This window comes from Sarcophilus harrisii, chromosome 2, assembly GCF_902635505.1.
Source record: "Sarcophilus harrisii chromosome 2, mSarHar1.11, whole genome shotgun sequence".
Taxonomy (NCBI): domain Eukaryota; kingdom Metazoa; phylum Chordata; class Mammalia; order Dasyuromorphia; family Dasyuridae; genus Sarcophilus; species Sarcophilus harrisii.
Window position 1 is genome coordinate 194232478 of NC_045427.1, and position 14811 is coordinate 194247288.

Consider the following 14811-nt stretch of genomic DNA (forward strand, 5'->3'; position numbering starts at 1 on the left):
TATTTTACAACTGTGATGAAAATTTTTTTAAATGAAACAACTATTTCATAAACATTTATTTTTATGTAATGAACAGAAAAGAGAAACTCTAATCAATTTTTAGTACTACAGAGAAAAATAACTGTTTACTTTTACAGATGATTTTTAATGGAAGCTTACCAGTCCAGTGACATTTGGATTGGCGCCTTTTGAAAGGAGCAAGTCTACTACTTCTGTATGGCCTTTATAACATGCCCACATAAGAGCTGTCCATCCTCCCTAAAGAAAACAAAGAAAATTATAAAAACCTCTATTTTTTCCAATTGAAATATTTATCATAAAATTACTTACATGTTTTAACTACCAATAATCCTAACAAAATCATGGTGAGAAGGAGTGGGAGAATAAAGAGCAGATGTAACACTATGTAGAAATGAAATTTATTTTTCTGAGGTCATCACAAAAGCAACAATAGTACAGGGAATAAGAATCAGGTCTCCTGACAGAATTATAATCATCCTTGGATTTTATAGATAATGGAATTTTGAGATAGAACAGGTTCAATAACCAATTCAATAATTTTTTTATAAATGAGAAAACTAAACATAGCGACATAAAAAGTACAACTGATTTGAACCCAAGTATCAACTCAAAATCTAGCATTCTTTGCATTATATCCCACTGTCTCTCTTTATTTTAGTTCCTTATAGTGCTGATAATAAGCACTCCTCTATAGTTTTAAACTTGCAACAGAAAAAAGAAGGCTTTCTGGATTGATAGTTGTTTTATATATAAATTCATACATTTATTTATCGAGTCTTATAATGTGCTGCCATAGATACAAAGACTCCTGTTACTCAGTATTACTGAATGACACTGATATTTAAGATATTTAAGACTGTGGAGAAAGAGCAGACTGTCATGAAAAAAAGCCCTAGATCTCAAGAGACCTGGATTCAAATCATAACATAATATTTCTTAACTGTAAGATTCTGATCAAATTATTTCAATTCCCAGAGTTTTAGTTTCCTCATCTATAAAATAACAAAAAGCAAATCTTTATGGTTTATATATACTAATGGTTAAGTGAACAGACTTATAGGCATTTCAATCATATATCATATTTAACAAATATTCAAATACTTAATAACAGAATAAGAATGCAATATAAAATCTATAAATATGAACATTAATCATTAAACAGATCACAAGGGAAACTGATAGAATACTAATTATAAATTAATAAGAAAGCACAGTCACTTTTTATTATATTTATCTCAACAGTTCCTTCTGCATACTGCCTCACTCTGATTATATGCTTTATGTATATGACCCTGCTCCATCTGGTAAGAGTTCCAAACCATCAACTTCATCAGGCTAGCATATCTCATACTGAGCTTTAATTTAGAGAATATAATATGAATGCCTTTTCCCCATAATGCAGCAATATCTTGTAGTTTTCCTAGGTCAGAAGCTGGCAAACTACCTGGTATTTCTCAATTCAGTTATCTCTGGCTGACTGAAAAACAGAGTATCTTTTTTCAAAGGATATGGTAACATCTATGATAATTGTCTAAAATTAAGAAATCCAAGGTTAACTTCTCCCTAGGTCCTGGAAGTGTTGAATTTACCCAAATCTCAATTTCTATTATTTTTCCTGGCACTTTTAACGGCATTAATTAGTCTATTTAAAAAAGTCTTGTGTCATCACATAATAGCCTCTGTCAGTTGAGAAGCATAGTGACAGAGGTAGTATGGAAGTGTTTCTTTTGATGCCCTACGTAAACAAATATCTTATTCTCATTTAAAGTGACACAGATCAGTTTTGCTCTGTGAATAATCAGTCAGTGAATTAGGAGTCGCCTCATGAGTACCGTAAAAAAATTTTGAAGCTACCACCATTAAGGTAATTATAACCCAGTCAGGTTTGAAGAATAACTACTACCTAAAATGATATCTCAGCACTACTTCAAGTTCTTCTCTACTTCTTCAGGGCTAACAGACTAACATTCAGCCACAGAGCATGGACACCATTATTTATTCTCCACTCAGTTGAAATCTTAGGTGATAATCATCAAGAGGTTATCCACAGCCAAGATTTAAATGCTACTATGCTCCCATTTCCAAATTCTCCTTCCATGAAGCCATTTAAATAAATAGCCAGGTCTTCTGGTGAGGGTATATTTGATTCTGCTCCTCACTGTGTGGCTAAGAGAATGGTGGGATAGTCAACTCAGATAGTTGATGGTAGAAGCCTTCATTCCACTAGCCACATGGCTGCTGCCACAAGTAGGAACAGATTCATCCACTCTGTTTCATAGGGAGAGATGGCAGCTCAATAATGGCTCTGGAAGGAAGTTGTAGTCATCTCTTGGAATTGTTTTTAAAATTTTTTCTTTCCAAAAGTTTAAGGAAATTCTTGAGGACCAGTTAATTCTTAAGGTGGAAAGAGATGAAGGGAAAAGAGTAAAGTTTTTTGCCAAAAAGCCAATTGTGGACTTATCCAATAAGTTCTAAGTCTGTGGCCATGTTGGTTACTTACTATATCCATGGCAGAATGTGTGGCAAAGAACCCCAAAGGTTTGCAAGATAAGTACAGGCATTTTCCTCATATTACTGAAGTCCCCTGATTTTATATGTTAAAATGTACAACAGATACATGGCCTCTTTAATCCTGCCTCTGCAGCAGTGTAATCTCATGTTCTTCAGACAGGCTACCTCAAATACTTTCTTTTTATTCTTGGCTTCATCCAGAACAGACTACAATAGGAAATTATGTTCACTGTTGCTGTCGATAAGCATGAAGCCCTTTTGATTTCTATTGATGTGGTTATTTCTCATGCTTGACTGAAGAATCCTTTGGACAGTATGGAGGGATAAACATTACCCAGGGAGATGGGTCTACAGTTGGAGGACAGATTCCTATTACCTTTTTATAGTTTAATTATTAATAACTACCACTCCTTTGGGACCCAGTTGTGTGACACAGTAACAACAGTGGTTAAAATGTCCCTCTGGCTCGGTCTTCTTTCACATCTAATATTTAGTGCTATCTGGTGCCGGAACTATACTACTGCAGCATTTCAAAGATCTCATAATTTGATGGAAGCCAATGGATCACACTGTGCATGGGGTTACCTAAGTCACCAAAGACTGAAAGTGGCACAGAAGAATCTATAACTCTAAAATGTATGTAATTAGTAAAATATTAGGAAATATACATACCATATCTTTATGTTCCAAATTAACATTGCATTTAAGCAGCTCCTTCACAATAGCTAGGTGACCTTCTTTTGCTGCTGATATAAGAGCTGTCCAGTTATCCTTAAAAACACACATTTTAGCATTTCAAAAATAACAAACTTCATTCAAAATGAGAAAAATATTTAAATCACATACAAAATGAAGTGGACACTGAAATAGTTATTAGCACTGAAATGCAATTTCTCTGCCTATACAGATTCATCTGTGTCTATATCCTAAAATTATTCATCTAATAATAATTTTTAAATTATTTCATAATTGCTTGTTTTGCCATATCACTAAATACCTGATAGAATATAAATTTAAGTAATCATTTTCTACAACTAAAAATTAAAGACCATGTAATGATGCTGAAGAAAATGATTCACTATCTACTAAACTTAAGAGAAGCTACAGAATGATTTATTTTAGACAATGAACAAAAACAATTGTCAGACAGTTTAAAACAAAGGAGATAAACTTTCTACTATAATTTCTTTTCATATGAGTAAATTCAAAAAAAAAAGGTTTGAACAAAAAACTATAACTGACATGGTAGACATTTGTGTGAATGAAAATAAAATGTCAAAAATTTAAATATGAAGTTGTTGGGATTCTATTTAGCAAAAAATAATAGAGAGGATTTGAATGAATAATGTTTTTCATGCATACCACATCTTCCAGATTGCAATTAGCTCCATTCTTAAGTAGTTCTTTTACTATCTCAAGATTGCCATTTTCAGCAGCTACCATCAAGGGAGTCTGGCCACACTGGAATAAAAGAAAAATATATGGCTTGTCAAGAAACCCATGCATTTATTAAAATGTCAGATCAAATACAACAGAAGTATAGGATTTTCATGAAGGCAAGAATAAAATTCTAGCTGTATGGATATTGGAATTTGATTTAGAAATATTATTTAAAACTTTTAACATTTCAATAACTTTGATTTCTTGATATAGCTACTACCTCTACTAAGGTAGATTGCAATCCTTCCATGACTTGGTCAGCTGGCCTTTCATAGTTGCTGTAATTGAAAAATGTACCACCCTAATCTTTAGTTAATTCCTTACAACAAAATAAACCTGATTCAAAACCCTCAGACCTATTTCACATAAATTGTTACTTAGCTTTGCTTCACCCATCCTGTATTTATTTATTCAAGTGATATTCTGAGCCCAATAACTGTGCTTCCCATTTTATTAGATTTAGTTCATCACTCTAACTATCATCTCATGAGCAATAGATTAGTTTTATCTTTAAGTACTCTGAAAACTTGCAGGTACAACATCTATGACTTAAGCTAAGTCATTTGTGAAAATTTTAATGAGTGCTGAAGACAGATCATTGTGGCACTCAAAAGATCCGTCCAAAAAAATTACATTTTATTAATAATATCAATCCATTTTCTCCCTTCAATCCTCTACCCTATTAGAAAAGAAAAAAAAGAAATAAAAAGAACTTCCTTATAACAAACATGTATGGACAAACAAAACAAATTCCTTCAATGGCTTTATCTAAAAAATATCTCTGCATCTTGAGTACCTCACATCTCTGTCAGATGATGAGTAACATGTTTCACTATCAATACTTTGGAATCATGATTGTTGTTATTATCAGAGTTCTTATGGCTTTCAAAGCTATTTATTTTTAGTGCTATTCTTATAAACTGGTTTCCTGGTTCTGCTCAATTTCTCTTTCTTCATCAGTTATTACAGGACTTCAAAATTGTACATTTTAATAATTATATTATAGTTTAAAGAATTGTTCCGATTCTGTTCACTTCATTCTGTACTAGTTCATACAAGTCTTTCACTTTCACTCATTTTTCATAGTACAACTAAATTCTATTACACTCGTACATATCTTGTAATTTGTTCAGCCATTACTCAACTGCATGTTTCTTCAGTTTCTAATTTTTTGCCAGCAAAAAAAGAGCTACTATTAATTTTTTGTACTTTTTTTTTCTTCCTTTTTTGATCTCTTTGTGGTATAGGTCTAGCACCTGTATAGCTAGGTCAAAAGAAATAACATTACCTTTTTAAAAAAAATTTTGATTTATTTTCTTTTTTGTTCCATTTTAAGTTCCAAAGTTGTATCCCTCCCTCCCTCCCTCCCACCACGTACCAGAAAAGGGCACCACTGATGTGTACAGTGTGTGTGTATGTGTGTGAATATATATTTGTGTGCACATGCAAAACCATACTATTCATATTTCTATTTATCAGTTCTTTCTTTGGAAGTAGATAGCATATTCCTTCATGGTTCCTATCTAGTATATATGAATATTTATAGAATAGCTTAATCATTCACAGTTATTCTTCAAACAATATAGCTGCTACTATATTCAACATTCTCTTGGTTCTGCTCATTTCACTCTTCATTAGTTTCATGCAAGCATTTCCATGTTTTTCTGAAAACAACTTATCATTTCTTATAAAACAGTAGTATTCCATTATAATCACATACCACATTACATTTTAATCACCATCCAAACAGCTCTAAAACCAACTAATTTATCAGTCTACTTCTCTTCCTCTCCATTTGGTGCTTTATTACATTTAGATATATAATATGTAGAACATTCTCCTTATCTAGCAATCTAAGAACCTTGTCTAAATTAAATAAAGTTAGCCTGATAAGACTACTATTAAGGAGATAGCTTGTGGGCATTTACATTCTAGAATCTTTTTGCCAGGAATCCAAATGAATACCACTGGCTTGTAATATAAAAACTCCACTTTCTTCTCTCATAAAAATCCATTCAGTCCTAGCCATGAAGTTCTTTTATTCTCCATAATTTTTGAAGAATAAATAATATCTGCAAGTTATTACAAGTAAACTGGTAAATATAGTCTAATCTGTATCCTAAAACTTCATAACTTTTTTATCTTGCCAAAGGCACTATCCTTCCCATCTTCCCTCACTTCACAGTATTTGTATTTTTTTTAAGCCCAGACCTATTTCCCTCTCTCCCTCCCCCTCCACCACTCACACACACACACACACACACACACACACACACACACACACCTTATCCTTTAAGTAAGCTAGTTGATGTAGTATGATGTGATGCTTTATTTTCTATTTATTTCTGTCACCTAAAGAATTTATGTCTTTCAAATTCTAAATGATATATAGTAATATATATGTATCAGATTTTTGGCCAAAGGAACCTTTTAAATTCCAACTCTAAATATGCAACTTGATCTTCCGAGGCTGTTTCCCAATCAGTAAAATGAGGAGGAAGGAAAAACTGGTCTCTACTTTCACACTTTAATTCTATATTTCCTTATGTGTTTGTTTTCAAAGGAGGTCATGTGTAGCATTAGCATCTGTCTGCTCAAATTAAAAACTGACAGGAAAGCAATTCTCCAGAAAATAAATCAAGGGCTGGTGATGGCTTTTCATTTAATCTGACATGTCCATGAACTTCAAATACTGTCCACCAAAGACTTAGAAAAAGTTGCATATGATAGCAAAATAGGATGAAATTAGGGACTAGGTTAAAAATAACATGAAAAAGACAGCATTTAAACCCCAAATATTAAATCTCCTGTTTATGACACCAACAAATGAACCCAAAATCCATCTTTAATGCAAGGTCCTTCATCAGCTATGAAGATTCCAGTAATAAGTGAATAAAATTGGTTTGTTATACATATATATATACCATTCATTGCTGTCCTTTCAAAAAAATAGTATCTTTAGGAGGATATATCTACTAATTTCAGGTATGTTTATGCTTTTAAGAGTTTCTGGAAATATCTCCTTTGAAAATATCTTCAAAAACAGTTTTCTAAACAAGAATTTTGGTTTTACCATTTTATACTCACATTTGCTTTTTAAAAATCCAAAATAAGATTGCCCAGGAACTCAAATTACCCTACATTATTAATTAGATGGGGCACCCAGTAATTTGTGACAAAAAATTAAATACACCCTTGAAAGAATGAAGATTTTCCATATTCCAAAGAAAGTTCTACAGGTTCCTTGGAAAATTCCAAAACAGAATCATAGAACATGCAGCAAATTTAAGTAATGCCAGCATTATTGGAATAAGTATATAACCTCTCAAAGTAATTAGCTATTTTTCCTTTATTTTAATCAATTTTTTTCAATTAATAATTATTCTCTCCACTTTCCAAAGCCTCCAAGAAAAACAAAACCTTGAACATATGCTTAATTAAGCAAAACACATTCCCATGAGAGCTACATCCAAAAATTCATATCTCAAACTACAAACTAAGTCTATCACAACTCTATCAGGAGGTAGGTATAGGACTCTGGAATGGATGGTTTCAAAGAAGCTAACTTTAAAGGAGGTAAGATTCATTTAGATAAAATTCTGATAAAAGGTTTTAAAAAGTCACATACTTAATATATAAAAGTACATTCATCTTGTCTCACTCGATTACTATAATGATTCTGTATAATATGCAAGAATGTTCTCATTATGTGATTCTTACTAATGCAGGAAAGTGGATAAAATCATTTTTTGAAAGATTTTTTGGGGGAAGAGGATTCTGGGAAGATGGAGGTGTAAGCTGGTAAATTTCAAGTTCTCCTCAAATAGAACAAATTTGCACCTCAGCATGAACACAGATGAGTATCAAGAAGACTTGGAGTAGAACAGGGTCCTCTGGATACAACCTGATTTGAAAAAAAGGTGTCAGGCTGGGATTAACCAGTCTGAAGTGCAAATACCTCCAGGCTAGCTCCCTCAAAAACACCAAGTGGGGAGCCCTGGGCGTGGCTGGAGTCTCCCCAACTGTTAGTGGAGTCAGGGTCAGAGACCCAGTTGGGTTGCAGGGATGCTGCTCTGGGTGAAAAGGAATCAGCACCTGTGAGTGCAGAAGCAGCAGGGCAGGGGCACTGTTGACTGTGGGCACTTGCTGGAGAGTGGAGCTCTTGACTTGGAGTTCCTGATTAGAGGAGAGAGCTGAAGGGAAGCTAGAGGCACCATTCCCCCACCCCACAATTAGAGGTACTTACACAAATATATCTTATTTTAAAAAATGAACCATCAAAAAAGAAAGAACCCAACCACAGATACTTAATATGGGAACAGGGAAGATGTTCAAATGAGGACATCTCATCAAAAATAGCTTCTTCTACCCTAAAGAGAAACATAAAATGGCCCCCTGCCCAGACAGAATTTAAGAAAAACTCAAAAAATAATCTAAAAATCAAATGAGAGACACTGAAGAAAAACTAAAAAAATGAATAAAAACTACCCAAGAAAAATAAGATTATGAAAAAAAAATTTAACCAACCAGAAAAGGAAATAGAGTCTCAAAGACAAAAATGATTATTTGAAAATTATAATTGGGCTAGGGGAAGCTATGAGAGCTATCAACCAAATCCGAGATTGAGAGTCAATATCAAAGATCAATTTCAAGGAATTCAGCATGGACAAATTGTTTATTTTTAATGGAAAATATATAGCATGTTTAAGATTTACATCAACAACAGAGTAGTTCAAAACAAAGGTTGGAGTTAAGGGAAAAATAGTAATTATGTCATACAAATGAAGTGCAGGATTAAAGGGGAAAGGGCTCCTATTTCTGAAAACCTACTCACATCAAGGGAATGGATTAGATAGGCAACATTACTCATATAACATGAAGGGTGTAGCACCCTCCAAAATCTATAAAGAAAGGGATCAGACACTTAATACTTCTTAGCTGTGTGACCCTGGGCAAGTCACTTAACCCCAATTGAGAAGGAGGAGGAAGAAAAAGAAGAGGAGGAGGGGGAAGAGGAGGAGGGGGAGGAGGAGGAGAGGAGAAGGAGGAGAACAAGAAAAAGAAGAACAAGAACAGAAGAATAAGAAGAAAAAGAAGAAATAAGGGAAGAGAGATGGGCAGACAGAGAAGCAAAGGCAGAGAACCCATTTTTGGTGAGGGGAAGACAATGGAGGGATCCATGGATGGAGAAGGGGGAGTTAAATAATATTAAGGAGCAAAATTAAAGCAAAGGGTTAACAGGAATAGGAAAGATAAGTATGTGTGTACATGTATGTATAAATCTTCATATGTATATATAAATATATCCTTTCTTAACTATAGCCTCCTTGGGGTAGGAGAAAGAGGAGAGTGAAAGAAGATGAAGGGGGGAAAAAGAATAAAGTAAAAAAAAAATGCCCAGCAGAGAAAAGCACAATTTATAAGTAAGTAAAAAAAAGGAGGCTACCCATGAATATAATTTCTTCTACTAATATATATACTTTCTTAAACTGGTACTTTGTTGTTAGCTGGGCTAATATAATTATATATATAATATATATTATATATATATATATAGTTTTAGTTAGCTGGGCTAATATAATTATATATATAATATATAATATAATATTAATAATAATATATATTAGTTTTATAATTTAGTATAAAACTAAAAACTATTAAATTAAAAAAAATTCTGCTTTCTGGTAAACACTGAGAAAAATTCCATTAGCTAGCGCACTTAACAATTTTACTGTGTTTCAATTCAGTCATATATGTACTAGATGTTCTACAGGAGGGTATTCCTCTTCAGAAAGAAAAAACAAAACTGCCTAAGTACTTTATTCGGGCTACTAAAAGGTGAAGAATATGAAAGAAGTATTTTTAGACTTCTGTGAAAATAAAATAACATTTTGGCAGTTAAAGACTCAAAATACTTGACAGTATTTCCCTAAACTTCGGAGGAAGTAACCAATCTAGATAAATGCAAGTTCCATTCTATTTTTATCAAATTTAATTAAATGTACTCATTCTGACTAGATTTGATATTCATTTATATTCGTGAAAAACAATATTTTGTGCATAATCCTATGCTATATACTATTCATTATAGTCACTTAACCCCAAATGCCTCAGCAAAATTATCTTACCTTATGGCAATAAAACTAAAAAGCTCTTTTTAAATGTCTACTGATGTCATTTTTTTCTTTTCCAAATGAAGTGATTTATTCCAATTCATTTTGACTATGAAAACAGCTATGAAGTAGAATTTAATTCCTTTGTCTTCCAAAGAAGAAATCTATTTACAATTTGCTATTCTAAATAAGAATATCTATAAAAGAATTTTATTTCAAATTTCACAGTGGGTCAGCAGGCACTCAGTAAATGTTTACTGAATTCAAGTGATAATCAAACAAAGGTTTCTAATAAAAGATTTTTTAAATTAGCCCTTTTCAAAGTCAGGAACTATATGAGCAAAACTATAAAATACTTTCCACACAAATAAAGTCAGATGTAACAATTGGAAAAATATCAAATGCTCTTGGATAGGTCGAGCAAATATAAAGATGACAATACTACCTAAACTAATCTATTTATTTAGTGCTGTACCAATCAAACTTCCAAGAAACTATTTTACTGACCTAGAAAAAATAACAACAAAATTCATCTGGAAGAACAAAAGGTCAAGAATTTCAAGGGAACTAATGAAAAGAAAATCAAATGAAAGTGGCCTAGCTGTACCTGATCTAAAACTATATTATAAAGCAGCAGTCATCAAAAACATTTGGTATTGGCTAAAAAATAGAGTAGTCCATCAGTGGAATAGGTTAGGTTCACAGAACAAAACATTCAATAACTATAGCAATCTAATGTTTGACAAACCCAAAGACCCCAGCTTTTGGAATAAGAAAATTCATTATTTGACAAAAACTGCCGGGAAAATTATAAACGTGTATGGCAGGCACTAGGCATTGACCTACACCTAACATTGTATACCAAGATAAGGTCAAAATGGGTTCATAATCTAGACATAAAGAATATTATGAACAAATTAGGAGAACATAGGATAGTTTACCTTTCAAACCTGTGGAGGAGGAAGGAATTTGTGATCAAAGAACTAGAGATCATTATTCATCACAAAATAGATAATTTTGATTATATCAAATTGAAAAGCTTTTGTACAAACAAAACTAATGCAGACAAGATTAGAAGGGAAGCAATAAACTGGGAACACATTTTTATAGTCAAAGGTTCTAATAAAGGCCTCATTTCCAAAATATATAGAGAACTGACTCAAATTTATAAGAAATTAAGCTATTCCCCAAATGATAAATGTTCACATGATATAAACAGAAAATTTTCAGGCAAAGAAATTGAAACTATTTCTAATCATATGAAAAGATGTTCCAAATCAGTATTAATCAGAGAAATGCAAATTAAGACAACTCTGAAATACCATTACACACTTGTCAGATTGGCTAAGATAATGATGAATATTGGAGGGAATGTGGGAAAACTGGGACACTGATACATTGTTGGTGGAACTGTGAATACATCCAACCATTCTGGAGAGCGATTTGGAACTATGCTCAAAAAGCTATCAAACTGTGCATACCCTTTGATCCAGCAGTGTTACTACTGCACTTATATCCCAAAGAGATCCTAAAGAAGGGAAAGGGACCTGTATGTGCAAGAATGTTTGTGGCAGCCCTCTTTGTTGTGGCCAGAAACTGGAAACTGAATGGATGCCCATCGGAGGATGGCTGAATAAATTGTGGTATATGAAGTATATGAATTATAGAATATTATTGTTTTGTAAGAAATGACCAACAGGATGATTTCAGAGAGGCCTTGACTGACTTACATGAACTGATGCTATGTGAAATGAGCAGAACCAGGAGATCATTATACACAGCAACAACAAGATTATATGATGAACAACTCTGATGATCAGCAATGAAATGAGTCAGACCAGTTCCAATTGTTCAATAATGAAGAGAGCCATCAACATCCAGAGAGAGAACTATGAGAACTGAGTGTGGACCACAACATAACATTTTCACTCCTTCTGTTACTATTTGTTTGCATTTTTGTTTTCCTTCTTAGGCTTTTTTTTCCTTTCTAGATCTGATTTTTCTTGTGCAGCAAGATAACTGTATAAATGTGTGTGTGTGTGTGTGTGTGTGTGTGTGTGTGTGTGTGTGTGTATAGGATTTAACATATAATTTAACAAATTTAACATATTGGACTACCCGCCATGTAGGGGAGAGGGTGGAGGGAAGGAAGGGAAATTTTGGAACAGAAGATTTTGCAAGAGTCAATGTTGAAAAAATTACCCACGCATATGTTTCATAAATAAAAAGCTATAATAAAAAAATTAAAATTAAAAAAAAGAAAAAAATTAGTCCTTTTCTAAGATACCTCACTAGAATACTTCATTTCTATATTAAACATGTGATAAGTATTAGTTCATTCCCTTTTTAATTCAATATGGTCACTTAGTAAGAGAGATACCATAATAACATGATTTAAAAGAGCTGGAGGAAAGAAATGCTGAACAGCATAACTTTTCTCAATCATAGTGAATTTGTTTAAATAAACAGACAATAGTCGCATAGGTCAGGGAATCGGCATGGATGTGAAATAATCTACATCACTGGAAGGAATACTCATAAGGAAGAACCCATATCCAGTGATGTACTAGATAATCACACGATTGACTAATTAATATTGACTACAATCCTCTAAATCCTCCCAATCTTTTTTGAACGTTGATTTATATTCCACTTTGTTTTCATAAAGCTAATTTTTTAACCTAAGTGTAAAACATTTATATTTATCCCTATTCAATTTTGTCTTTTTAATTCAATCTAATGTTCAATCTAGTTGATATCTTTTTGGATGCTGACTGTGATCTAATGTATCAGCTATCATTCCTAGCTTTATGTCATCTGAAAATCTGATAAAAATATCCAAGTAACCAATAAAATTGTTAAACCCAAATATCTTCTAAACTGACATTGAACGAGTAATGATTACTATTTGATTCTGGACAAACAATGAATCAACAATCATTTGTTACATTCCCATTATATAAGAAATAATTTGAAGATACAGAGGTTTAAAGGGAAAAAAAAAACTAAAATCTCTTTGCTATCAAAGAGCTTACATCTATCAGAGGAGACAATATGCACCTACAAAAACATAAAGAAACACAAGACATTTAAAGAGAAGAGCATTAGGAATTGGGGTGTTAAGAAAAGGTGTTATGCAAAACGTGTTACTTGAGCTGTATTTTAAAGGAAGTGAGGGACTCCGAGGCAAAGTTGATGAGGTACTGCATTTCCAGACATGAGGAGATGGCCAGTGAGGATTCTAATCTTAATTTCTACTAAACTGTTTTCCAGTGTTTCCATCAGTTCTCAAGAAAAAAGTCCTTCCCCCACTAGTGTATTTTTAGGTTCATCAAATATAGTTGCTATATTCAAATATTTCTGGGTCTTGCTTAGATTAACCTTTTCTATTTCTTTTTTAACATGTATCCAATAGTTTTTATTATTAGTTGCTGTTGTTGTGTTCAGTTGTTTTCAGTTGTGACTTTATTTGAGGTCTTCTTGGCAAAGATACTAAAGAAGTTTGCCATTTCCTTCACCAGCTCATTTTACAGAAACTGAGATAAAAAGGATTAAGAGATTTGTCCAGGGTCATAGAGCTAGTAAGTCTCCGAAGCCAGATATGAACTCAGGAAGATGAGTTTCTATCCAATGTACCACTCAGCTGCCCATTTCATGATTACTGTTTTATAATAAAATTTAAAATTAGGCAATTAACTTCCTCTAATTATCTTAACAATGTGGCAATTAGATACAAAACCTTTCACACACTAAACACTTTCCCAGATACCTTAGCCTCTTCTTCCCTCTCTTCAGAGAGTACTAGATGGAAGACTAAAATCTTCCCCAAAAGCTTTCTTTAAAGAGGGCAGAATCATCTGCAGCTCTGCATGGTCTCAAAAAGTGATACAAGATACACTCCCATCAGATATCCTCACATGACCTTGCTTTATGGCTTTCTCTTCCCCGTTAGATTGTGAGATCCTTGAGAGCAGAGGCTGCATTTTTTTTATTTGTATCCTTAGTGCTTAGCACAGTACCTACAACATGGGAGGAGCTTAATAAATGTTTACTAAATTAAATCAAGATACCGATGGCATCAGTTTTCCTTTGTTCTTGCCACATGACTGCCCATTTGCCCATCTCCTTTTCCAGTCACAGGATTCCCTGAAAGCATTTTTAATACTGCTTCAATTATTAATATAAAAAAATCCTACTAGTACAAAATTACTATTCTAATCCTCTCTTATGAGGTTTCAGTGACTTTGGGTTCTCAAAGGATACGTCAGTAAAGATTGAGTTCTAGGAGATTTTACTAAACTAGAAAGGCTTTCATATGATTCCACTTATCAACTTCAGTTGTGTCTGTTATCCAATAACCAGCCTAGTTAAACATAGAGAAGGCTATCACAAGAAGGCTAATGACCAATAGTACACTTTATTTTGTCCATGGCTATCAATAAAAAAAGAAAAAAATACAAAATGTTCCTCAGTCTTCTGTGCTCCTCTTCTGCTTACAACAAGATTGTGTAATCAAATATGACAGACTTTGCTTCTTCTCAATGGTTTAGTGAGCCAAGGCAGTCCCAATAAACTATGAATAGGAAACACCATCCAAATTGAGAGAGAGAAGTATGGAGACTAAATGTAAATGAATAGATGCTATGTTCACTTTTTTTTCCCCATTTCTTATTTTTTTTCTCTCATAGTTTTTTTCCTTTTGTTCTGATTTTTCTCTCCCAACATG

The 14811-nt window shown here is 33.0% G+C and overlaps 1 protein-coding gene across 10 annotated transcripts in view; it reads right to left on the minus strand.

Moving 5' to 3' along the window:
* Positions 1-14811, minus strand: part of KIDINS220 (kinase D interacting substrate 220) — a 176333-nt gene that overhangs the window by 142524 nt on the left and 18998 nt on the right. For all 10 annotated transcript variants that reach the window (XM_031951200.1, XM_031951199.1, XM_031951198.1 and 7 more), the window contains exons 3-5: positions 3895-3993; positions 3205-3303; positions 160-258 (exon numbers count right to left, since the gene is read on the minus strand). In XM_031951200.1, coding sequence (XP_031807060.1) covers positions 160-258; positions 3205-3303; positions 3895-3993 — 297 coding nt within the window. The remainder of the gene's footprint in view (positions 1-159; positions 259-3204; positions 3304-3894; positions 3994-14811) is intronic.